This window comes from Melampsora larici-populina (genome assembly GCF_000204055.1).
Source record: "Melampsora larici-populina 98AG31 unplaced genomic scaffold MELLAscaffold_24, whole genome shotgun sequence".
Lineage (NCBI taxonomy): Eukaryota > Fungi > Basidiomycota > Pucciniomycetes > Pucciniales > Melampsoraceae > Melampsora > Melampsora laricis-populina.
The window spans coordinates 824,871-851,195 of NW_006768788.1; the positions used below are offsets into that span (position 1 = coordinate 824,871).

At 38.0% G+C, this 26,325-nt stretch overlaps 6 protein-coding genes across 6 annotated transcripts; 2 read left to right on the forward strand and 4 right to left on the reverse strand.

Annotated features, from left to right (window-relative positions):
* Positions 1 to 769: 769 nt before the first annotated feature.
* Positions 770 to 3,887, reverse strand: MELLADRAFT_64183 (uncharacterized protein; the record flags this gene model as incomplete). The annotated part of the gene is made up of 7 exons (XM_007411296.1): positions 770 to 1,116; positions 1,211 to 1,267; positions 1,494 to 1,760; positions 1,884 to 1,943; positions 2,045 to 2,452; positions 2,533 to 2,577; positions 2,666 to 3,887. The coding sequence occupies 7 exons, from the start codon at positions 3,885 to 3,887 to the stop codon at positions 770 to 772; spliced, it is 2,406 nt and encodes an 801-aa protein (XP_007411358.1).
* A 1,718-nt stretch (positions 3,888 to 5,605) lies between these two features.
* On the forward strand, positions 5,606 to 6,948 carry MELLADRAFT_72156 (uncharacterized protein; the record flags this gene model as incomplete). The annotated part of the gene is made up of 5 exons (XM_007411234.1): positions 5,606 to 5,703; positions 5,874 to 5,974; positions 6,130 to 6,151; positions 6,216 to 6,317; positions 6,542 to 6,948. Coding segments are annotated over 5 exons (446 nt in total), but the record flags the coding sequence as incomplete, so codon positions are not given.
* A 1,256-nt stretch (positions 6,949 to 8,204) lies between these two features.
* MELLADRAFT_64185 (uncharacterized protein) lies at positions 8,205 to 9,089 on the forward strand (the record flags this gene model as incomplete). Its single annotated transcript, XM_007411235.1, has 2 exons — positions 8,205 to 8,671; positions 8,762 to 9,089. The coding sequence occupies 2 exons, from the start codon at positions 8,205 to 8,207 to the stop codon at positions 9,087 to 9,089; spliced, it is 795 nt and encodes a 264-aa protein (XP_007411297.1).
* Positions 9,090 to 10,039: 950 nt separating this feature from the next.
* Positions 10,040 to 13,008, reverse strand: MELLADRAFT_56421 (uncharacterized protein; the record flags this gene model as incomplete). The annotated part of the gene is made up of 8 exons (XM_007411295.1): positions 10,040 to 10,548; positions 10,641 to 10,706; positions 10,779 to 11,120; positions 11,184 to 11,507; positions 11,582 to 11,842; positions 12,388 to 12,500; positions 12,581 to 12,816; positions 12,905 to 13,008. The coding sequence occupies 7 exons, from the start codon at positions 12,588 to 12,590 to the stop codon at positions 10,399 to 10,401; spliced, it is 1,266 nt and encodes a 421-aa protein (XP_007411357.1).
* Positions 13,009 to 15,064: 2,056 nt separating this feature from the next.
* MELLADRAFT_107650 (uncharacterized protein) lies at positions 15,065 to 15,689 on the reverse strand (the record flags this gene model as incomplete). The annotated part of the gene is made up of 4 exons (XM_007411294.1): positions 15,065 to 15,254; positions 15,326 to 15,444; positions 15,508 to 15,603; positions 15,678 to 15,689. The coding sequence occupies 4 exons, from the start codon at positions 15,687 to 15,689 to the stop codon at positions 15,065 to 15,067; spliced, it is 417 nt and encodes a 138-aa protein (XP_007411356.1).
* A 7,024-nt stretch (positions 15,690 to 22,713) lies between these two features.
* Positions 22,714 to 25,743, reverse strand: MELLADRAFT_123847 (putative peroxisomal biogenesis factor 6; the record flags this gene model as incomplete). Its single annotated transcript, XM_007411293.1, has 5 exons — positions 22,714 to 23,414; positions 23,460 to 24,698; positions 24,800 to 25,092; positions 25,172 to 25,297; positions 25,487 to 25,743. The coding sequence occupies 5 exons, from the start codon at positions 25,741 to 25,743 to the stop codon at positions 22,714 to 22,716; spliced, it is 2,616 nt and encodes an 871-aa protein (XP_007411355.1).
* Positions 25,744 to 26,325: the final 582 nt, after the last annotated feature.

Here is a 26,325-nt window from a genome sequence, read left to right on the forward strand (position 1 = left end):
GCAGCATGGAAATGTTTCAGCTGAACTCATAATTTGTGGGGACAGAGAAGAACCTCAAGAACTGCTAGAGTGGAAAAATTCAACTCATCACACTCACACGCAGCAACAAGACATCAGAGGAAACAGAGAAAGTGAAAGGTAGGCATTTTTCACCACTAGGTTCCTTTGCACTCCTCCCACAGAAAGAATTTAGACCCACAAAGAGGGGGCTTGGGCATTGAAAGGGGGGGTAATGTAACAAGCCTGGATCAGTGACACCTGTGTAGACATGTCACAGGGACACCATTGTATCTCCAACCCACGTGTCTCGCATAGCTGTTCCCTTATACTGCAATATATCTAGTACCTTGTAGTAAACCCCCAAAGAGATCCCTCACTGGTCTCTGCTCTAACCCTATGCCTACAAGAAATGACAGGGAAAGGGCTTCTCTTTGGTAGGAGGCTGTGTAATGTTTGTGATGAGCACGCAGAGTTTGAATCAAAGATGGGTAATGCAGGGCAATGTGTTATAAGATATGCTGTGTGACATTGAACATGTAATGAAAGCAATGAAAATTATGTTAAAATTTCAATTTCAAATTTTGTAAACTTCATATGAACTGGTTTCACATTTTCAATACTATAAAGATCATGAGCCCCAATCAATCCTATAATCAAAACTTTATCTACAAATTAACCAATCAGTAGATTGAAATATGACTTCAATGAATATGCATCCATGTCAATGCCATTTTACAATAGCCTTGAAGTGAAACTTCCTTCTCCATCCTCAAGGTGATCCCGCAACAACTCCAGCTTGTTTCTCTTGAAGCCAGCTAGCTGCAACCTGAGCTTTGAACTGCATTGCACTTCCTTTGTCAGTTAATTTCATCCAGGACTCTAGGCTCTCCTTGATTCGGTTGAAGACTTTTGGACATTTAAAAGCAGAAGCTACATAAGTTGCAAATACTTTGTCCATGTAATCATTGTCAATTTTGTCTCTGATGTTCTGTGAAAATCTCTTATGCAAATCATGGTCTGTCTGTACAAAGGAATTTAAGGCAAAATTTTCATGTTTGATTTTATTTTGTTGAACTTGCCAAGGCATGTGCAAAATATCTTCCCAGTAATTCAATGCTGTGTATGGGTGCAATTTTTTTTGGTAACAATCAATCACCCATCAAATCTAACTTCAAGTATAAGAACATGATTTGAACTTTGGTATACTGACCAGTATTCAACCTTTTTCTGTAGTCCAACTCCTTCAAATGTGTGTATTGAAGAAGACCTATGAAATTTACAAGAAGAAGGTAAGACATCAGTATTCAAAAACACCACATTCAACCAGGATCAAGATGTTAGGAATATTGAAGACAGAAACAAACTATCTGAGTGGTGCATGTCTTTGATAGTATTGCAAGTGCTTGTGTCAATATTTGAACCAGGTTTTTTGTAGTTCTTGTGGGCAAATACTTCCTGTCTCTCAAGCCATGAGAGTGCATATTCACACATACTTGAGATGGGATTCCCATCACCACTCAATGACATCCAACGTTTTAAATCTACTTTAACAACAGGTGATATATCTTCTTTCCTTGCAGCAAAAGCTACATAATCTGCTAGCTCCCCTGGGAAGTACCAATCATCATATTTTCTGCTCCTGTCTTTTATCTTTTTGTCAATTTGCACTTGTGTCTTCTGGAGATCGCGTGTGAGACCAAAAAAATTGTGTTGTCTACTTGGTTTTTGTTCCGCAGTAAATTCTCTCCAGAATTTCAAGGCTATAGAACAATAACCATGTAAATGTGTTGTTTTGTATTGAAAAGTAGGAAGCCATATTGATATCAACATAAAACATTCTTAACCAAAGTTTGGTTTGATAAACAGGAGGTTCTTTCTCTTACATCTGTTCAATGCCATTTCCCAGCGCCTCAAGCTTGAATCATAACCCTCCGCTTCAGGCCCTACATAAATTGATGTGTATTTGAAACATGATAAATTCACATTCAGACAGAAAATTGATTTGAAGTTGAAGTGAATCTAGTAGTGGATCATTCTGACATACCCTTTTCAGAAGCACTCCCATTCTTCCAAAGCCCTTTTGATTTAATGATTTTCTTTTTGAGTTGTCTTGTGGGATATATTCCATTATTCCGTTCAAGATGATCTTGACTGTCAATCCATTCCAGTGCAAATTCACTTGCATTGTGTAGAAAACTTCCTGGTTTTCTTTGTAGCTTCCATGCTAATAACTGAGACTTCACTTGAGAAAATGTTTCTGGTACTTTCACAGCATAGACAACAAAAGCTTTGAAATCAGCTGTCATTCCCCAATAATTCCAATTTCCTTTTCTTATGATTTGTGTTAACCTTTGGTGTAATACAGCAAAGAAGTTGTAAATACCCTCCCAGTTGTCTTGGAAGGGATTTTCCATATAAGGGTCAGAAATGATTTCTTCAAACAATTCCAGAGCTTGACAGAGGTGGTTTTTAGCAATTTCAGAAGCCAAATGATCAGTCTATGCAAAAAAGAATTTCCAAAATAACACTCACTAATTTTCAGTCCATGATCATACATCTCATGCTGGTGATTCCAGCCTATTGAGGAAGTAGGAGAATTATAGATGTGGCTCAGTAAACATAGAAGAACTTCAAAGTGAGTCACATGATTAATTATAAATCACACCTTTCAAAGAACCATTTGGGCCATTCTCCAAAGCCACAAATGGTGCATAAGGAACAATTTTTGGGGGCTCAAATGAATGATATTCATGAGGATTTGTCCCAGAAGGCTGACTTTGAGGTGTTTTCCAAATGTGATTACCCAAAGTATTCGAAGCTTGACAATCATGATGTGTCCAAGAACTCGTCTTATTCATATAGACAGAAAAAGGGGAATAATCAATGAAAAGGTAATGCAACAATTGTTTTTGATGAGGACTCACTTGGCTTCTTGATAGTTGTACAGGGATGTAATGAGAAGTATGCCCTTGATTTAAATCAAATTCAATATCCGGTGTGATATGTCTCAATTGACCCTCTCTGGAAACAGGATATGACAGAGGTACTGATAGCTCCATGCCTTGTTGGTTTCCTACAGGAGCTTTAGTCATTCCTAACATATTCTGTGGGCCAAGTTGGAAGCTTCCAGGATGATGAGGGCCATGTTGTATCTTTGGTGTGTATATGACCTTTGTATCATCCTTCATCTTCAAACCTTCAAGGGATAACATGTTGTTAAGTCTTGCATTGTCATCCCATTGCTTGTACATAGCACTTGAAGCACCCAAATTAGATTCTTTTCTTTTCTCTTCACTCATATCATATCCTTTATGATTGCATAAAACTTGCCCAAACCCAGAATTAGGGGACTTTGGTGGCTGGACAGCTTTTTGGAATCCCTTGGATTCAGTAATTGCAGGTCCACCCAAGCCCTTTTGTGTTATGTGATGTGGGGTCCAGTTGTTCTCACTATAATGAGAGGAAGATGCATGAAACCCACCATGTTCTGACTGAACTCTTGATTCTGTATGAACATTGTTGTGAGCTAGCCTGTTATAAATCAAATCCTGGTCCTTGAGGCTTGAGTAATCAGAGTTACTGATCCCTACTTTCAACTTTGGACTTTCAAACCCTGGTGGAGGATTTCTGGCTGCAAAACATGAGGCCAATTGAATTCCTATATTCTTGCTGCTTTGGGATTGTTTCTTTCCCAGGAACTCTGCTTTCTCAGAAGGAATAGGGAAGTGCTGATCAGTTGGTCCAAGGAAAAAGTTGGACCCCAAGTCTTGAACATCACCATCATTGATCTTATTTATGTATTGAAGACTAGGAGATGGGCTGCAGAGATATTGATGAAAAATTCCAAAGAGAGCTACCAGGTAGATGTTGAAATTTGTTTTGTTCATTTTTGTAAAAAGCACAAGGATTATCGGATCAGACAGTTGTGATTCAAAGGACTTTCATAGTATTTTATTTTTGTAGGTGAAAAACTTGTACTAAGATTGCTTGAAGATTGTGTAATCAGATCAAAACATGTGTCTTGTTCTGGTTCTTTCAGAGATATGAAATATAAAACTTGTCAAGATGGCACATTGAAGTCTTCCTTGGACCCACTTGGATCTGTAGGAATGTTTTGCAATCAGGTCAAGACTTGTGTCTTGTTCTGTTTGTCTCACAAATATGTGACATACATCTTATCAAGATATAAATCAGCACATGAAGGAACTCTTGACACATTGAGTGCCACATCATCTAGAAAAGTGTAAGATGATGGTTTTGTGACGCATTGAAGCCGCCCTTGGAACGTCAGGCTCTAGAGAGCTTCAAGAAGGTACAAGTTGAGGGACTCAATCAGAATTCAAAAATGGTATAACTTCTGATTTTATTTGTTTTCAGTTATGTGGGCAGGTTTATGTATACGTGGTGTGTTGAATGTTATCCTCATATTTAATTGATGTCACAAACTTCCACAACAAACCCATGTTTACCAAAGGAGAGTGAGCTCTAGCCAAATGGTGGAAGTTGACCCTGAGCACGAGTCCGATCATGCTGGTGACGCGAAGACGACAAGTCACGTGACCTACCGAATGTAATGAAACCAAAACCAAATTTGTTGAACTTGAAATTCAAAATTTTATAAAACTTGAACTCGATCGTTTATGGTCAACAAGCTGGTCACCACCACCACCACCAGTCAGCTCAAATAAGAAACTGGAAAGGATATCAAACGATCGATGAAGTGAATAGCATATCAATCGAACGATTAAGGACATCGATATCTCAACACATATCATATGAAGAATGGAACCAAGTGTGAATTTAGATCTAGGTGAATTGCAAAACTTATTACAATCTTTAACTTCCCCAACAATTCCAACCTCAAATCAAATCACGATGTCAATGCCAATGTCAATGCCAGCTCAAATACCAACTCCGATGCCAATTCAATCTGCCGATATCAATTCTCAATTTTATCAACAATCAGCTTATAATCAAAGTTATCATTCAAATTATAATCATCCTACTACTCATCAATATCAATATCAAACTAATTCATCATCATCGTCGTCAACCACCACCACCTCAACTTCTCTTTCAGCTTTACTTAGTAATTTATCATCACCTGTCAATCCGGGGTTCTCTCCACCTTTACCATCTTCTTCAAGCTCTTCAACTAATGATATCTTTAATTTAATCAATGCTTTACAACCGGTTTCACGTTCCCAATACTATCAAGATCATCATCAGTTCCAATCGAATCCGACTACACCTTTGTCTGCGAGATCTTCACTTAGTAGATCTAGGGATGATTTCAATCAAGACTCATCCAGCTTGATGCCATATCCGAAGAAACCTAAACTACTTTCTCCGCCATTAACTCCGACAACTCCAAGAGAAGATACACCTGATCTCTCGTATACTCATCAAAATCCGATTCAATCGCATTCTTCCCATCTTTCTTTATCAGGAAATGATCAAGATCCAATTCAATCTACTTCATTCTCACCTGATCCTTTGACTTCCAATTTCGAACATTCACCACCACCCTTGGTCATTGATCAAAATAAATCAGATCATGAAAATACTAATAAAGCTTCAAATCTTACTTCATCTTCATCTTCTCCGATGTCAAAAGATTTAACCCAATTGAAATTCTCTCAAGCGTTACCTATTTTGACAAAATTGATTGAAACTGAATCATTTTTAGATGCATTTCAAGATGTAAGTTTATTTAAATTCAAATTCTATAAATTTGTCCAAAAAACCACTTTTTTTCCAAAAAAACAAATACATTAAAGATTTTAATTTTAATTTAATTCTTTTCGAGAGTTTTTTTTCCCTTTTTTTTCGTCTGTCTTTGTCTCTCTTTGAATCGTTGATGATGATTTTAGATCAAAGAAAAACAAGAAGAATTTGAATTAAGATTACTAGATGAACGTAATCGATTAAAAAATGAAAATGAGCGTACTATCAAACATGCTGATTCATCTGGGTAAGTTTTCCTTTTTCTTCGTCCGTTTCTCATTTACACGACCACCTCTCTTCTTTCACCTCAATATGTCTTTTTGTAACTTTGAAAACAATTCTCTTTACGATTTTCAATTTCATACTGACATCTCATGATATTTATTTCATGTTTACAATCAGAAAATCTGCAATAGAAATCCGAGTAAGCTTTTTCTCAATTTGTTCGTAACAAGATTGATTCTTAATATGGCATTTTACATTCACAGCGATGTGAGGATAATATGAAAATCGAGTTAGAAAAATTCGATCAATCAGCTTTAATGAGATGGGATAGTTTGAAATCTCAACAACAACTTACTTTACAAAACGTCAGTGATCTTTTTTAGTTTTCGCACATTTCCCACTTTTTTTACCTCAATCTCATTTACTTTTTGACAAAATTAGATTCGTCATTTTTGAAACGAAAACTGATCAAATACTAATCCATATATCTCTTATTTATTTCCCCCTACAAATGATTAATATTCGAATGATCGATAAATATTTCAACCCAAATTGAATTTTTTATGCAATATGGTTTTATATCTTCTAGCTAGGAGTACCAACTTTTTGTTTAACAAAAGATCCAATCATTTTAAAACGACAACAACAAGTTTTAGAAGTAATCATAAGTTCATTAAATGATAGAGAAACTAATCTAGATTCAGAAGAATAAATGATCACGAAATAAACTTTTTTCATTTATTTTCAATTCTGATCTTATAAGTTTTCTCTCTGTCATTGTTTGAGAAGATTTATCAAAGTGATAAGTAGGTGTTCAATATCATAGATCTTTTACATCATAAGTCCTTTTTTTTATAATGCGGTCATTTTTTCTTTTTTTTCATAGACGTGAGGGTTTAGGTCTTTTTAATATGTTCTTTTTACTTTATCATGAAAATCCGTTTGGTATTTGTATTGATAATTCAATAGGATAAAGAAAACTAATTTCAAAAATTCAAAATGACTGTGGCAGTGCACTTCATCTTTAAAGCAAAATATGAAAGATTATCAACTTATGTAACTTCTGCTTTTAGATGTCTATAGAGCTTCAACAGAATTAAGCAGAGCCCATAGATTTGGATCAAAGGATGAAATCAACAGGAGAAAGAATTGAAATGGATTTCAAAGTCCAGGATGCAGTTGGTTGGCTTTGAGGGAAAAAAGCTGCAGGTTATTTGGAATTGTAGTGAGGGTGGAGAATCAAGCTCAAGGTGGTGGCAGAATGTGATTGCAATGGATGAATTTTGCTAGACATCATCTTTAAATACACTAGAATTTCAGTAGGATTTCATCAAGACTGTTTATCTTGATTGGATTATGAATGTGAAACTAGTTTTAAAGCATAAATCAAATGCATTATATCATCAGTTGGGGAGTTGAAACTGTTAGATGCATCTGCTAAAGGTGAAAGAAATCAAATCAGTACTAGTGAGTTTTTTTTATCTTCCATTCAGACACTTGAAATACAGCTGGGTAAAAGATTTTCAGCCCAGAATACATACCCAATCAAAAATATACAAATGAGCAAAAAGAAACCACTTCTGAGGTGTGATTTTAAGTGCTTGGGCCAGACATTGAGAATAATAATGAGCATCTATGGTCTTGATGAAATGGCTAGATAGCTTTAAAGAATAATCCTCAAGGATTTAAATGGAATTTTAGTCAAAGAACTTGAAGGTGTAGATCTTATCACTTCTACTGAGCATACTGTTAGTTTTGATCAATGTGATCTACATAAATCTCATAAGAAAAAGTTAATTTGTAAATACTGTCTTACTGAAAGACAAGAAGGATTGTATGCAATAGTACAGCTAAAGATGAAGTTTTATTTGGTAGAAACTTGGGTTTCTGAATGTGATTTATTTTTTAAGTTTTTGAAAGCTTGCAAGAAGTGATATCAGAATGGCTGTGCTTACATATATGTAAGATTGAAATTGGTGACTGTTTTGGCTAAAAAAAAAGGTCCTGACTCTGGACTGGAGCAAGTTGAGAGCTGGACCTTGATATGACCACAATGAGACCGGCTCGGTACCGGAGCAAGTCCTGAAATATCAGACCTCAAACACGGACTCGGGCCAAATGATTATGTGCCTCAGTTCAAGCGCAGATCTAGATTGATAAAACTGACCTTAGAACAACAATCCACAATCAAGAATCAAGAAATCTATAATATTGAAACCCAATCAAAACTTCAAGTCTAACCAAACGAAATCATGAACAATAAAAGATCAAGAAATTCTAATGAAGATGAAGTTGAAACCAATCTGAGTAAACGATCCAACATAGACCAATCAAATGATTTGAACAAAACAGATTCAATTGAACTAAATCGACCAATCAATCAACTTGATGAAAATGAAAAACCAAATGATAAATTAACTCAAGAAGAAGAAAAAGAAGCAAAAGTTAAAGCAAGTGAAACCGATGATGAAAAAGATCAGGGAGAAGAAGATGACAAAGAGGAAGAGGAAGAGCAAAAAACAAAAATCGTCAAAGGAAAAGGAAAAGGAAAAGAAATCTCAGTGGATGATTCCACTGAAGAAACAGTGGATGATTCCACTGAAGAAAATCGTTCAAGTTCAAAAGGTAATACCTCTGAACAAGACCATCAAACAGTTGATCCGTCTGCTTCAACGGCTGTTTTCGCAAATGGAGATTGGCAAGCCATTTATGATTACCAGTAAGTAATAAGAACCTTGATCATCCTTATTGTTCAACCCATCACCACAAACAACACTGACGCCAAAAACCCACCCCGTTGTTTAAATAGACAAACAGCTTATTATTATGTAAACACCAAAACAGGAGAAAGCACATGGCAAAACCCATTCGAAAGCACAACTTTGACCACCAATTCTTCAATTCAAATCAACACTTCTTCATCATTAAATGGAATTCATCCAGAATTAGCTTACTTAGATTCAAGTTTATCATTAAATGAGAATCGTTCATTAAGCTTTAAAGCTCAGTTTAATTCTAGAACTGGTCAATTTCAATCTTCTACTGATTTACCAAATGGAAATCGGTTTACTGAAATCGAAAGATCTAGAACTCAAGCTAAAGCTTATTTCGATGTAGAAGGTTGGGAAAAAAGGTAATGTCTTTTTTTCTCGAAAATCTCTTCTCTTCTCTTTTTTTTTTGACTTCATGGGTCTTTTCAAAACTGATGTCTTTATCTTTCTTCTCTTCTCTTCCCTTTTCTTCTCTTCTCTTCTCTTTGATTTTTTTTTTGATTCTATGCAAAAAAAGTCTCGAAAAATCTAATGGTAAACTAACAGGTACATCAAAAGATCATCAAAATAAATTCCCAAGTAAATTATCTACACAAGAATTAATTAAATTTAAAGAACAAAAGTTAGAGAAAAGATTAAAAAGACAAACAGATTGGTTAAAATCTTAACATTCTATCTTATATCAATACCCTTTTTTTTTCTCTTTTGAGTTTTTTTTTTCTCTTCATCTTTATCTCTTTCTCTTTGTTTCTCTCTTTCCTATACAACACAACATTCTTTTATCTTGTAAAGAAATTTCAATTTTATCAATCGGTTTAAATATTCTTTTTTAAACTTAAACAAGAAAAATACATATGATCAAACAAAAAGGAAAAAACCAAGTGTTCAGTTTACAAACTTATTAGATATAACCTTTCACTCTACCTTCTCGAAACCTATGACTGTGACAAATGCACTTCAATTGCGATGACTGATTAAAAAAGTTGATCGAATGAAAACTGAATCTGCAGTTAATTTTCTTGCAACTCTACAAGCCCGTTTAGCATAGTCGTTATTGCGCGGCACTTGTATCATCTTGATTCATGCCGAGGTCGCTAGTTCAAATCTGGCAACGGGCCATGTATTTTGCTGATTCAGTAAAAGAGAATCTTTTGATGAATTTCTATAGATTTCTTCAATCGTAATTGGTTTGACTTCTTTTTTGATTGTATAAGATTTCATTCAACTCGATTCTTGACACTTCAAATCAAAGATAATCATTCTAACTTGGTTTGTTTCATCTTTTATTAAATTCAAGTCTTGATCTTCTTCTTATTGTCCAATCTGATGATTTCATTGTATTGATAATATTGATTACAAACAAAAAAGCAAAAAAAGTCAAAACTCATTCCATCATAAAGAAACCCCCCTTCCGGCCCAAAAAAGTCTGCTTTAAAGAAAAAAAAAATCTTGTATTGTGTTTAAATTGAATGATAATCTTCAATCAAAAAAAAAATCCACACTTATACAAAACCCATTGAAAAAAAAAACACAACACAAAAAGTATACAACTAAAACACAACAGAAGAAAAAAGAAAGCCAACCAGTAAAAAGAAGAGAAAAAAAAAAGAAAAAAAGATTGTGTAAAAACAGAAAAAGAAATCATCGAAAAAGGAAAAAAAAAAGAAAAATCGATTCAAGAAACCCAGAATGCTAAAGCAATAATCACATAAAGTGAAACTAACATTGCACCTTCCATATAATTACTTTTACCATCTTGAATTAAAAGTGTAGTCAATAAGACAGAGAAAACTAAACAGATCGTTTCAAAGTTCTCAAAGTAAAGCTAATCATCATGATGAAGATCATGAATTCCAAGAAGAGAATCAGTTTATGAAGAAATGATAAAACAAAGATCAGAAGAGAAACAAAACAGACTGTTAAAGGTTTTCCAGTGATCCATCCAATGATGACCATAATAGGAATCACACCAACAGCGATTTGCTAAAGAAGGAAACAAAATGAATCCATCAACAAGAGACCAAGATAATCAAGAAACGAAACCCAAAGGCTTACGATACTACTACCAACAGCCACACCAATAGCAAGTTCCATTTTACCTTTCATGGCCATCCAAACACTAGTAGCATGTTCCGCTGCATTTCCCACAATAGGTAATAAGATCAAACCAATAAACGCTTTTGGAATTCCAGCACTCGTAGCAAATTCATCAATCGAATCCACTAAATATTCAGCACAGAAAGCTGTGATGACGGTCACTAAGACTAAAGCTGCTGAAGCAGATTTGAGGTTCATAGTAGCTTCTTCTTCAGGACCGTCTGATGCTTCTTCTTGGTAAAGATATGTGTGTGTCTTGAGCTGGAAATACAAGTAAAGTATGTACATGGCCAATAATAGCTGAAAGAGGAAAACCAGCAAGGTCAGTTAAAGTTAGGTTTGAAGAATAAGAGCACAACTTACAACCGATGTTCCGCGAGAAATGACCAAGAGGCCATGCTGGGCAGCATCATGAGGCAAAGTAGCCGTAAGATCTTTTCCAGGACCCGTTAAGCGATCAACAGTAGTGGTGTAGTAAGCAGCAGGGATGACGAGAGCAATACAAGCTAATAACATCAAGGAGGCTGAAGCTTGTGCGGCAGTTGCTTGGAAACGAGATTCTTTGAATTTGAAACCAGCCCCGATGAATGAACAACCTAAGACTAATAAAATGTTGGATAAGATTGATCCTAACATTGAAGTTTGAACGATTCTTAATTGGTTTTGTTGTAGGGCTACGATTCCAACCTGTAGTTTTTCGAAAAAACAAAACGGTTTCAGAGCCTTGTAAGTGCTGAAGTGATTGAGATGATCAGACTGACAATTGCTTCAACTGCGTTTCCAAAGGTAGCGTTCATTAAACCACCAAGGGTTGAGCCCACTTTGAGAGCTACTTGTTCGGTTGCATCACCCAATAAGCTTGCCAGAGGGATGATAGCGATGAAAGAGATGATAAAATCGGATGTTGAACCCCATTTTAAGAAATGAGATAAAAAAGATAAGGGGACAGCCACAAGGAGTAAGTTGAGGTAAGATGAGAAGAAAAAGTGTTTAAAGGATTCTGCATTGGTTGGTGTGCTAGGCTGGAAGGATAAAACAAGAGTCAAGTCAGTGTGTTGATCAAATTGATGGTGTGGTCAAGGAAGGAATCAAAGAGGAAAGACGGATGATAGTTTTGAAGAGGACAAGAATATGGCTTGTGAAAGTTGATCGAATTTGAAGCTGGAAATCAAACTGATAGGATATTGAGATGCTCACGCCAAAGAAGAGCTTGCGAGCGTCGCCAGGGGATGAGGAAGGTGAAGGGGGATGAAATGAGTTTGGAATCTGAAAGTGATGGGGAGAGAGAGAGTTAGAAAAGGAAAGTCGATCGAGGGTTTCTGATTAGCCGATTGAACTCGATCGATCCAAAAGAAATGGAAAAACGATTAAAGTCTTTCAAGGTCATGAAGAAAGATGTTTTGATATGATATGATTCACCTTTCAAGAAAAGGTTTCATATCAATATGTACTGATCATCAACTCTTCTGACTTGAACTTTGAAATATAGAATGAAACAAAACTGAAAGCTGCTAAAAGAAATTGCAAAAAGTAGAAACTGATTTATTTAAAGAAAGAAATCACAAACATGAAGAGCATAACCACTATCAGATCTGTTATGATCAGGTCTACTAGATTCGAGATCTTGAATTAATGGAGTAGTTTCATTATCAACTGAATGAATACGAAGCGAAGGTTTTTCTATAAAGCATCAATTCAAAATAAGTAACCAGGATTCAGTTTTCAAAACCAAGAAATCGAAATGGATGAATCTGACTTACGTTGTGACATTCTTGAAGTTTGGAGAAACAGATGGATCGGTTTTAGTGATGATTAGATGATTTGGAATGTTGATAAGCTGAATGAGTTGATTGGGATGAAGTTGGTTTGTTTAGATTGGTAAGATTATCTTTTAAATATGTATTCTGATTGAGAAAAGCTGAGAGATTGAGTGCTGAGTGTTGATTGTGATTTTGATTGGCTGGTTGATTGGGAAGTAGTAGATCGCGGCTGGTTTCTGATCAGTTGTGAAGGATAGAAAATTAAAAATTAGTTTTCCAATCAAATCCACCCTAACAAAATATCCAGTGAATTTACAAACCTACCTTTTATTGATTTATTTTCTAATTCCAGAGCTTGCTTCAAAATATCATCAGAGTTCTTGATAGATGGATCAGACCTTTTGTCTGTGTGTTTAATCTAAATAATCAAAATGATCTCGATCTTAAGAAATCAAAAGAAATCTTAAAAGTGGTTCGATTTGATGAGTCGAGAGTTTTATATCTTTTTTCCCTTTCGACCAGACTGATAACACCTTATCAACCAAACTAGTTTCTTCTCTATTATCACTATCTATCTCGACACTGCCACACTTCTCATTCAAGTCATCTTTTTCAAACGTTAATCTATTTCAAAATGAACAAAGACAACCAAGAATCACTTGTGTATCATATTCCTACGACTCATGATTACCAGCACATCAACTCATCATTTTCATCCTGACCTTCTTGTCCTTCGAAACATTCATCCAAATCAATCATAATCCTCATCACTTTCATCCTTTTACACAAAAATTGGAAGAACCAACCAGAGAACCTTGATCCATCTTGAGGATCCAAAGAGTACAATCTCAGTGAGAGTGCCAAGAAGAAGTGCCAAGAGAATTTCATCATGTAGAAAGTTTTCAATTCACGTGACTAGCTTCATCGATCAATGTATCCATGTCAAGTTGTGATTCTCAATTTTAAGATCACAGCAAAAGCCTTGGTATGTTGTAATTTGAAATCGTGTCAAATCTTGCAATGATATCATCACCTGGAGTCTGGAGATAAGAACGGCGAACTGAAAGGGGCTTCACAGCAACAGAGAATCCGAAGCCATGGCCAGGTGTAAGAAGGGCCTTGGTCTAGGATCTCGAAGAGCATAACTCTTAATCGAGGTTTTACTCAGATTTAAAAGGAGACAAAAATATGTTAATAATTCGAAATGTGAACGTATTAAACTCACAAAACTTAGTATTAAAAAATACTAAAGCAGGCATTGGTTTGGGCGAAACCCAAGGCAGATTGCCGAGGGTGAATAAATTGCTAAAAAGAAATATAAAGCACACCCTACGGGGAGGCTAGCGGTCCTAACACACACTAATGATAACATGACTTCTGAGAAAAAAAACACAGCTACACACACAAAAAAGATGAAACATAACAATAAAACTGACAATAACAAAACTTCTGAAAGAAGAAGAACTCAGCAGTACATATAAAAAATATAAGACTCAAAAAAATAGAGAACTTGACACCTATTTTTCAAAAACAATATATACTGCTACTACTCTTTCTTCTTCTTCTTTTATCAACAATGAAAAAAGCAATAAAAATAAAACAGGGACTGAAAGGGAGGGTGGGCTTGAAAAATAACCAAAGAGGAAAGATAATTGACGGAGAATACGAAAGTAAACACTATGGGAATGGATATCAATGAAATTCGATAAGGCAGTAAACAGCTATGACATCATAAGCTGTGGTGCTATAAGACAAACAAAGAATCCGACCCGTTAGTATTATTACACTCAGAATGTACCGCCCGAATTACATTCACATTCCCATACGTTAATAACCAGTTGCCAACAACTAGATAAGGAAAACATTTTAGATCACACTGTTTACACCACAGAGGTGTCTCGCCGTCTACAGACGGGCTGGCCAGGCCGGCGGGAGACGGCCAACCTTTGCAGAGGGGCAGGCTTTCTCCATGTGGGCCTCACGGAAGGCGACTGCCAGGCGCCAGCTCAGGCCGCCTGCAGCTGGCCTAGTTAGCGCCTGCTGGCGATCTGCAAATCGCCCCAAGACAGGCAGCCGGCTCCTGACCGCCTGCGGGCGAGCCCAGCAGGCGCGTGCAGGAGCCCATGACCCAGCTGCAGGCCTGCTGCAGCCTGCCCTCAGACGGTCAGCTGGGTGTGGGGCGGAGACCCCTGCACGGGGTATTTGCGCATCGGGCTTGCTTCCCCGAGGCAATCCAGGTTACGGATATTGGATGGGGGGACTTGGGTGGGCCGGGTAGCTCAGACCAGATCACCAGCTCACTAGCTCAGCTCTTCTCACATCGCAGGAACAGGTATTGCACAATTCAATCACACATTTCATTTCATCAAGCTAAATAACGCAGCAGCACACATTTCCAGCCAAACATCTTGTACTAATAATAATATATGTGTGAATATGACATAATAAAAGTTGATTTCTAATATGCTCAATGGTTTTGTTTTTTTAATTGGGTTGTGGATTGAGGTTGGATGGAGGTGTCCCTCCATTGCCCGCCCCTCGAGGAATCTGCGCCATGATTGCCTCGTCGGAAGGCATGTCCAACTTAACTTTGGGTTTGCGCGCTTTCAGGGTTTTGAACCAAACTTCCCCTGGGAATAATACTTTATCTTTGTCATAAATGATTTGGTAGAAGCTGCGATGGAATGAATGTCAGCATACAAAAGCATTGGGCCAACACAAACATATCCATATGTTTCGGCTTACGCCGTAGTATAGTCCTTGTCCCGCCTCAATCGCAACTGAGAGAGTTGTTTATCCACTGCGGCCCATATTGATTTGCATCCTTGACAACCTTTGAGCACCAGCCGCGCTGCTTCTTGACGCTGAGCCAGACAACCAAGCATGAGCAAGAGTAGTACAGAAACGTATTTAAAAAAAAGACTTACGAGATAAGCAATACATGCACGAGTGGGTAAATCGGTGGCTGCCCACACGGCTTTGGGTTCAGCCTTCTCACCGGCAATACCACATCTAACGGCAACCTGTGGTGTGACAATGGAGAAATTATTGAGAGCTCGACTTCTACAATGGGGTAGAAGTAGATCTAGTGGCCTACCCGTTGCACCATATTTTTGATCAATGGCACTGCACAATCAACAACCTCTTTGGTTTTAGCATCATGGATGCCTGTCAAAAGCTGGGTTCAAAGTTAGTGTTTGATGCGGAGTATATATATATATATATAACGGCTTACAACGGTATGTAGCTTTTCTCTGGTACGCACCCTGTGGCACTCAAACCTAACATAGCTGCCCGATCCGGGTAGCCAACCTCTTAAAAGCCTGAATCACGGTTTTTCTGAGGAATCTCATGATTTTCCCAATATTGCAGATTATCTATTCACAACCTTATATTACTAATCACATGCTAAACCCCGTGACCAGGTCATCTGCTGCTCCAACATTACAGCGCTCAATGACATCAACATCAAGCTTAGCTCCATCCGATTCAATCTCCAAAATCACCTCTGATACCACTACCACCGCCCGTTCATCTTGGGTGTGGCAGTGCTTCGTCACTGAAGAAGTCAACGGCGTCCTCAAGAATGTCTGCCAAGCCCAAGAGGGTTTCATTGACTCTACGACTAACATCTCCAAGATGCCGACTGCCATATGCAACAAACCTCTGGCTGTTGACAAGAACGGCAGCACCAAATTGATGAGCCGACATCTCTCCCGAGCACATCATATCAAACCTCCTGTTCAAACCAATCAACCCACTGTTTCGGCCTTCTATATCAATGGTGAAGCTGTTCAAGTAAGTAAATTTTCACTTTTCATTTTTCTTTTTCAAGTTGTCATTTCTCTTTCTTAAGTGATCCTTTCTTTTTATTTCTCATGTTTCCCATTTTTTGATTTGTTTTTTTCTTATTCTACTTCCTTCAGGTCAGACCTCTCAATAGAGCCAACCTAAAGGATGCCTTGATCCGCCTCGTTGTCAACCGAGAGGTACCAGTCTCCTTTGTCAACGGTCAGGAGTTCTGTGAGATCATAAACATGATCAACCCCGCGGATTAGCTGTATTATCAAAACGCACTGCCATATCAGATGGCATATTGGACACTTTCCAAGCCAAATAATCTGCCATCATGAACCTCCTCTCTTCCATCGGCCATGTGAGTATCACATGTGACAGATGGAAATCTCCCACCAACCTTGCGATGCTTGGTGTGACGGCACACTGGATCTCTGACAACTATCAGCTCCGCGGTATTACTCTGGCTTTGAAGCCGTTCAAAGGCCCTCACACTGGCTCTAACTTGGCTTCACTTCTCAAGCAAATCCTTGACTCTTTTCACCTCTCCAAGCGATTGTATTGCATTACTGCCAATAACACATCAAACAACACCACTATGGGTCAAGCCCTTGCAACCTCAATTCCCCAGTTTGACGCTTCCCAAAATCTACATGGGTGTGTTGCCCATGCCATCAACCTTGTGGCAAAGGCTGGACTTTCTGTTTTTGATCAAAAGGATCCATCTCATTCTCTACCAATGAACGCTCTTGACCCTGCCATACCCCAAAGTCATTCCTCAGTTCCTCTGTTTATCAAACCAACCTCCACTTCTGAGGTTGGAAGTGCACTTACTCAAATCTGTGGCTTTAACAAGAAAATCAAGCATAGTAGTCAGTTGAAAACCTCACTTGACAATGCAATTGCGAGTTGTGCTGTTCTGGAACAGAAAGTAGGCTTAGTTCATGAGGTTTCAACTTGATGGTTGTCAACCCACGCTTCACTCGCAAGATTCATTCACCTTAGAGTTTTCTTAGAGTATCAGTTCAATTGTAACCCCACACTTGAGCCCTTCAAACCCAATCACGATGAGTGGACTTTGGTTGAAAACCTAGTCCAATTTTTATCACCTCTTGCTGCTGCGTCTTGAAAAAGTAAGTTTTTCAAGACTTTTTCTTTTCATTTATTTCTTTTATAAATTACTAATGCAACTTTGATCTCTACTAGGCCTGGGTTGATTCAAAATGCCAGGAGCTCAAAGCTGTGATCATGCCTATGGTCAAGAAAATTATTCAATACCAGGAGGCTGCCCAGAAGAAGGCAGTCTACATATGCTCAGCAATTCTCAATCCCCGTCTTGGACTTTTGGCCCTCAAAGCTCAGACTATGGGATCCCTCGGTTGAGGGCTTGAAGATTTAATTCAATATTTCACTGATCACACCAGCAGATTCAGACCAGCTTACGACCCCGACATTGAAATTGTCAAAGCTCAAGAAACCTTGACCGTTGATCGTCCTCAACATTTCATTAAACATTGCAAGACGGTTCCCATTGAGCACGAGGTCAATGAGTATCTCACCGCACCTCAAGAGGATGAGGTATGCAACCCTCTTGTCTATTGGCAAACTCACAAACGTCACTGGCGAAACCTTGCTCAAATGGCAAAGGCAATGCTTGCGGTACCTGCCACAAGTGCGCCTTCTGAGAGCTCCTTTTCTAACACATTGAGAGTTATGAGCAATCACAGAGCTTCTTTCACTCCTATTAATCTTGAGGCCCAAGTCTGTCTCAAAAGCTGGAATAAGGTATTATTATAATTAACAAAGTAGCTGTTTGTTTTCTTTTTGATCAATAAGTAGGCTCCTGAATAAATATGTTAGAATTTATAGTAAAGGCAAAGTTTCTTATTATCTCATGAGGCGCTCAATGCTGTTTAATTTTGTTATCTATCCAAGTAGCCTCTCAAATTTGTTTTATCTTGTAATCCTGGTCTTCAACAGATTAAGCGCTCATACAAGTATTTAGTATTTTGGAAATGTCAGAAGTTTATCCCCTGTTTAACTTTGAGTCTCTGACTCTCTCGCCCCTACAAGTGAGCCTAGCTCTGCTTGGCCCCGTGGCCAGGCTTTCAGGGCATGCCCTGCTTGGCCATGTGAGTTTTTTCAAGGTCCTTGGATTTACCCGAGGCCAAATCCGGCCCTGGGGCCGGCCACGAGTTCACAGGTCCGGGTCACAGCCCTAAACTTTACACTATATATACATATTCTGATATCCAACATCTTTTCCTTAACAACATAATTCCAATTTGTTTCTAACGACTTGTTTCTCAACAATCTAATTTCTCTATCTTAATCCGTAGTCTAGTTTTATCTTTATACATATTTGAAAAGTATTTTATAATTCTTTTTACATAATTTGAAATTGTTACAATAATAATCACCGTCTACCCTAAGAAATTTCCCATAGAAAAACGTGAATCTAACAACAAAGGTGGTACTTGATATTGCGTGTATTTGGCATGAAAATTTAAAAGAAATAAATCAAGATCTGAAGAAATATCTGGTAAAGAAACCCAAGTATCATCTGACACAGGTCTTCCTAACCATTGCAAAAGGTATTCTGGCTGCGCTCTTCCCCTCTTCCTATAGTCTAAAATGCCTGAGACATGTCTCCAATCATGTGACTTCAAAATTGGTTTTTCTTGTATTTGGATTGTATCTGGCCTGCCTCCTACAGAAGGTGAAACATATGGGGAAATGAGAGAAATATTGAACACTGGATGAAGCCTTGAATAAGCACTTCCCAAATCTAATTTGACTGCATTCCAACCTATCATCTCTACCACTGGAAACGGCCTGATTTTCTTGAAATCTAATTTGGAAGACGGCCTTGCCGTAGTAATGTTTTGTCTTGATAACCAAACTAGATTTCCTACAGAATAAGTTGGAGCAGGTCTTTGATGTTTATTATATGCTTCTGCCTGAGCTTGCTTTGCCTGTTTTAACAAAATTAAAAGATTCAGTTGTGTAGCCTCTAACTGTTCAACAAATTTATCAGCATGCGGTACTCTGGAAAACTCTGTAGAACTGTTAGCTCTTGGATGAAAACCTTGCCAAGCAAAGAAAGGAGTCAAATTGGTAGAAGAAGAAGTAGTATTATTGAAACAAAATTCCGCCATTGGTAAAAGATCAACCCAGTCATCCTGTCTATAGCTGATGAAATGCCTTAAATAGGACTCTAGTGTTTGATTTGTTTGTTCAGTCTGACCATTTGTCTGCGGATGGAAAGCCATTGATGGTGCAGGTTGAATACGTAATTGCCTTTGAACAGCTGTCCAAAATGCAGAGACAAAAGTAGAACCACAATCTGAGACAATCTTGTCCGGATAACCATGATAGCAAAAAAATTGAGACACAAAAAGAGCAGCCAACTGAGGTTCCAACATCAATTCCTTACAAGGAATGAAGTGAGCCCCTTTTGAAAAATGATCAGTTATAACAAGTATGGAATCACAACCTGAAGAGATAGGCAACTTTACAATAAAGTCTATGCCAATTGTACTCCATGGCTGATCAGGTATTTTATAGAAAGCTGAATTCCTGAATTACAACTTTTGTTGTGACACAAAATGTGTAATCCGAATGACTGACATTCTATTTGATGATATGTGAAATTCAATTTCATTGGGGATATCTTTCTTTGCAGGCCTGCCACGTATTTGCTTCATTTATGAACTATCTTCAAGCAAATACCAGCTTTCCGATGCACTCAAAATCAAGTGTTTTGAGCCATAATTGACAAAGTTATGGGGTTTTGTAGTAATCAAAATTTTCTCTCAGCACTGATCAGCCAAATTCCAGCATCTGTTACAGGTGGTAATGTGATGATTATGAGGGTTTATTGTTAGTACACTCACCAATATGAACCCCAAAAATACAAAAAAATATGCAGATTGGAGATCTCAAACCAAGGAACAGGATGCATATTTTTTCATATTTTTTGCTCTGTTTCTGACCTTTCCAGATTTTTGTATACAGATAATTTAATTTTCTGCCCAGAAAATGTCATGTTTCTTGTAGTGTAACTTTTTTCCCCTCCCTCAAATAACTTTTCTCCTTAAGGACTCGCGTCAAATGCCCCCCAAGACAACCTACACAGGTCAAATGGTCAAGGACAACCACAACAACAACATGGTGGACAATTGGACAGATCCAAACACGTCTTCCCATAACAGCGACGTGATCGTGGCATTCCTCAAGGGCTTGGACCAAGGACTACCACAGATCAAAATCATGTCAGACACGCTAGGTGTCACACCAAAACAAAACAAAGTCCCGCTGCTTGTCAAGTACTCCAGGAAGAGAGCTCGAGCAAGCACACCAGGCCTCACAGCGCAGGAACACATCCAAAACGTAACCGGGACACCTCGATCCAAGAGGATGACACGCCTGATCCCATGCAACGAAGACAACCAATCCCTAACCGTCATGTTGGCAAAGTTGGTAGCAGTTGCCCACGACATTATACAACTACCAGCCAAAGGACGGATTGGCAAGAAAGTGACAATCAACACTGAATCAGCAGCAGATCTCCTCGTCTTGATCAACGCAACCTTTGACCAACACAAGATGGAGAAGTCCAAAAGACAACTCTTCTGTAAACCGGCATCTGCCCTAGCAAGCTCCACAAGAGCGGTGGCGCTGTTGCTGAACCCACCACTAGGCCCTACACCGGTGTTTGATTTCCAAGCTAGCGCAATCAGCGAAAAGCTTGACATTCTCGCTGAGCAACTAGCCCTCCTCACCACACAACAAAACTCCAAAAAGACCACCCAGTTGACCAACAAAAGCACTACTAGTTCCTATGCAGCTGCAGCCTCAAGGACCGCTGATAGCACACCAAAGGCAACCCCCTTGGGCCCTAGTCCGGTCAGGAAGGCTAACCCTAAGCCTGCTTCTCAAAAATGGATGGCTAACACTATCACCCTCACACAGACAGACAAGTCTTCTGTTGCATTAGGAGGACTGTTGGTCACCCAGTTAATTCAGGGATTTAACTCAGCTTTCAAAACACACAAGATAAAGGCTACTGATTTGTCCGAGGCAACTGTGACTGTGAAAAAAGTACAACAGCAGCCATCAAATGATATGGTCCTGCATTTTGAAACGGCTAGCCATGCCGAGAAAGTCAAAGAATCTGAACAGACATGGCTTCCAGGCATTTCAACAAACTTACAAGTGAAGCCGGAGCATTTCACCATCCTGGTTCACGCAATCCCAACCACCTTTGACCCTGAGGTCTACAACCACAAGGAGGAGCTACTTGCTTTCAATCCCGAGCTGCTCCAAGGCGTGAGCTTCATCAGATGGCTCAATCCCAAACTGAAAGACAATCCATCCAAGCGGTATTCCACGCTGCTGATTGGTCTTAACAACCAAGCACAGGCTGACAAATGTGTCAAGGAAAAAATCTGGTTTGGACCCGGGCTCCACAAAACCAAAACTGGTAGGGAACCGCCCAAAAGATGCTACAACTGTAGGAAGACAGGTCATACAGCACCGTCTTGCCCAGACCAAGCCATGTGCCCATACTGTGGCAAAGAACACCATGCTCATGTGTGCAGCAAAAAAGGCACCATCCCAATGAAGTGCACCGCGTGTGTGAGAGGTCTGATCAAGCTAGACCCCTCCACAACGGCCAAACGTTTGTTCAACGCAGATGACCAGAACCTGCTGCACTCGCCCTTCCACCCACAGTGTGCTGCACGTATAGCGGCTGAAGCACCACCACACAACCCCAACGTGTCACCCAAATCAATTGTGATCCCAGAAGACAAAGCATCTCATATGCATTCCTTCTGAATCTTCTTCTTCTTCATCATCAGTAAAATAAAGAATAATTTTTAGGTTATTGTGAAGATCAGATTAGATTTAATGAGATTTATTATTTGAAGTTTGTTTCTTTCAAACAAGACTTCCAAAAAAATATTCTTAAAGCTTTAATTAGACATCACTTCAACACACATCTTTATCTTTCAAACCACTCTCTTTTCATCCCACATTTCTTTTTCTACCAAATCAAAATTATCCATACATCATACATCATTGATGTTCTTTGTAAATCCTTTTCCACTCAAATCATCCTTTCAATTGAATTTCATCCAAACCAAAAAAAAAGTAAACCCCACTCTCAAACACCTGTATAAACTTTTAATGTTTCATTTTCAGTTTGTCAATCAAAAATATTCATAATTTATTACTTTATATACCCTATATTACATCAAAATAAAATAAAAACACCTCAATCTGAACTTTTTATAAACATACACATACACATAAATTTAATTTTGAGTTTCTAATCAAATCATCTTTTGTTTACCTTTACCTTTACCTTTTCCATTCTCCATCTCTTTCCCATTCTCTTTCCCATTCCCATTCCCATTCTCAAATTCTTTTTGTTTCCCCTTCCCCTTCCCCTTGCCTTCATGCTCAAACTCTCCATTCACATCTCCTCCATTCCCATTTCCTTCTTTACCCATTCCTTCTTCTTCATGTTTCTCATCCTGATCCATTCCAGTTAACAAGTTTCCTTCTTTAGTAAACTTCAATTGAGCCGCCTTATAATGTTTCATTTCATTCTCACTAACACTACTCTTCCAATCCTCAATAGCTCCAATGAAATCTTCTTGTTTGATCAAAACCTCTTGAACCCCTTCAAGTTCTTCATCCGATCCTCTTCTCTTTCGATTCACTTCAATCTCATTCGTAATCCTTCTCATCGATCTCATCATTCCATCCGAACAAATCGAATAAAGATCAGCTCCAGTGACAATCATCTTTCCATTTCCAACTTGACACCGACGATTTAATCTTTTCACTACCTCTTCTAATCTTACATCTTCATCTAATTTCATCTTACGTGTTAAGGCTTTAATCACTTCTAATCGATTCTCATCCGTTTCGATGCCTCCTAGATAAACCAATTTCTCAAATCGACCAGGTCTAAGTAAAGCCGGATCCAGTAAATCAGGTCGATTAGTCGCTCCAATCACAAACACTTCTCCTCCTCCACCACCACCTCCGTCTCGATTTTTTTCTTCTGTACTATTGACGTTCGAAATCGAATCTAATTCAGCTAATAATTGACTCACGATCCGATCCATCACTCCACCACTATCACCTTGATTACCTCTTCTAGGAGCCAATGAATCCAACTCATCAAAAAAGATCACACTCGGTTTACATTCTTTTGCTTTCTCAAACACCTTTCTAACTTTCGATTCAGATTCTCCAATATATTGATCTAACAATTCAGGTCCTTTGACACTCATAAAATTCATTCCAATACTTGTAGCTACCGCTTTGGCAATCAATGTTTTACCTGTTCCAGGTGGTCCGAATAATAAGATTCCAGATCGTTTTTTCAATCCATTTGCAAATAATTCAGGTCGGTTTAATGGTAAACTTAAGGTTTCTAAAATCACCGATTTCACTTCTTTTAATCCTCCAATATCTTCCCATCTCACATTTGGAATCTTTGGAGCTCCAATCCGATCGGAATATCCTTTTCGAATCTCTTTTAATGAGTTTACAAAATCCTCTTGATTTAATTGAATCCCTCCTGACCCTTTGAGATCTTCCATTAAAACTTTTCGTTGTAAGATCGTTCGTTTCATTCCATTATATCGAGTCTTACTTACAAGTGTAACTAAATCTTTCGCAACCAATGAACTGGTTTCTCTACCTAATAAATCAAAATTCACATCTATTGAAATCAAATCTCTTTCAGTTAAAGTTTTTAAAATTCGAATCCGCTGATGTTCATTAGGTGCTAAAACATTCAGTTTTAATTTAAACAAATTCAATAATCCCATTGAGATTTGATCAAGTTCAGATGTACTACCAATCAAGATCACCGGAAACTTGGGTTTTTTCTCTTTCAATCCTTTTAATGCTTCATCCAAGATCCTCACTAACGAAGGTTCTCGACCACCTGTTTCGATACTTTGAATCTTTCTTGCAATCCCTTCAATCTGTCTTAAGAACAAGACACATGGTCCAGCCAAAGTGACTCTTTCGATCCAAGATTCTAATAAAGCTGATGTTTTGATCTCTGTTTCGCCGATAATCGAAAACGTACTAAGGTCTGCTAAATGATAACCTAAGGCAGAGGTGACTTGTGAAACCAATCTTCGTTTGCCGACTCCTCTCTGACCATTAATCAAGATGGTTGATGGTAAATCATATTGGGTTGCATCAGCTTGTGAACTTGATCGTAAGATTTCGTATAACTTTCTAGTAGGTTCATCATCCAGATTCAAAGGATCGAATGGAGGTAATCCACCTAAACGAATATGCCAAAAATCCATTGGATTTTCAATCAAAGAAAACTAAAAAGTCTTAGTTCATGATTTCATATAGGGAACCAATGGATGAATCACTTACGTAAACCAAGTGACGAAGCTAAATTAGGAACATAACTTTGTTCTACTCCAGTTTGCACGAGTTTAGTTAAATTAGGATCTAGAATCGCACCTAGTTTTGCTTTTTCAAGTAAGTCACTCATCTCTGGATCTTCTTCTACTTCTTCAATCGGATTCGTGACTTCTTCTTTAAGATTTAACTTATTAAAATCTTTTGGATCACTAGATTTAAAAACTGGTGGGATTGAAGTAGGAAAACATTCTAAATGGGTCACTTTGAAATAAATTATCGTTTGAGGTGGACCAAGATCTAGACTTGAAAAAACAAATTAACAAAAAAAAAATCAGTTTGGTAATGATTCTAAGGAAAAAAAACATCAAGAGATAAACCAACTCGATGTCTAAAAGATTAGGATTCTCCATCAATCCTAGTTCATCATTTGTAGTACTGTTCAAAGGAAGAAAATGAGACAAACGAGTATCCAGAGGAATCGGAATGAGATCATGTAATTTAATAATCCTATCATGAGATTTAAAATAATCCGAAAGTGAATGTAAAAAGACAAGTTGTAATTGTTTAAGTCCAACTTGAGGAGAAGCAATGCGAGCCAAAGTCACGGATCTTAGAGTAGGAAAGCGTGGTGGAAGGTTCAAGTGAGATCGAGCCGGTGAGATTTTAAGTTGAGTTGAATTGAAGGATTGGTTCAACAAGATTGGAGAGATCAAGATTTGATCTGATAAAAGCCTGGATGGGTTTGAAGGAACTGAGAGTTTGATTAATCTGATAGGTTCTTGATTTGAAGTCGAATAAAGTAAAACCCAATCATTTTTACATACTCCAAGTTGAGCCAAGGTGTTGGTACGAACAAAAGCTTGAAGGATATTATCTGATGAAAGATGATGATAAGATGGAATTGGTTTAAGTAAGAGTGGTGGAGTTGAAGTGGTTAAAGATGTAGTGAGCATCAAGGGTACTCGTAGAGCAGAATGAGCCAGAAAGTCAGGTTCGATTTCGATGTCATCTTCTTGATCTGATTGGATTTGAATCTGATCGGTTTGAATGAATGAATGATTTGATTGAGAATGAGAAGGTGAAGGTGAAGGTGAAGGTGAAAGTAAAGTAAGAGAAGTTGAATGTAAATCGAATCCACCTTGGATGACCGGATCGGTCAGAATGACCTGATAAGAATAACTCTTTAAAAGATGAATGTGATGAGATTGACGAATGATCTTGGTTGAGAGTTGATGACGGAATTCAGATGGGTTTGATTTAGCATATTGATAAGAGATTTGATTGATGGATCGTAAGTAAATTTGATTTAGATTGATAAGTTGATGGATTGGTGAGATTTGGATTGGAACGGAAGGTTCTTGATGAATGAAGAGATGATCATAAATCAAATGAGATCCTAAGGAATCAGTAAGGATTCATGAGTTAGTTTGAGTTTCTTAGTATGAGTTAGTTTGGTTTAGTTTGATGACTTACTTGTTGTTGGAGTATTGGTTGAATTTGAATCTAGTTTAGCTTTAATGATTAATGGTTTTGAT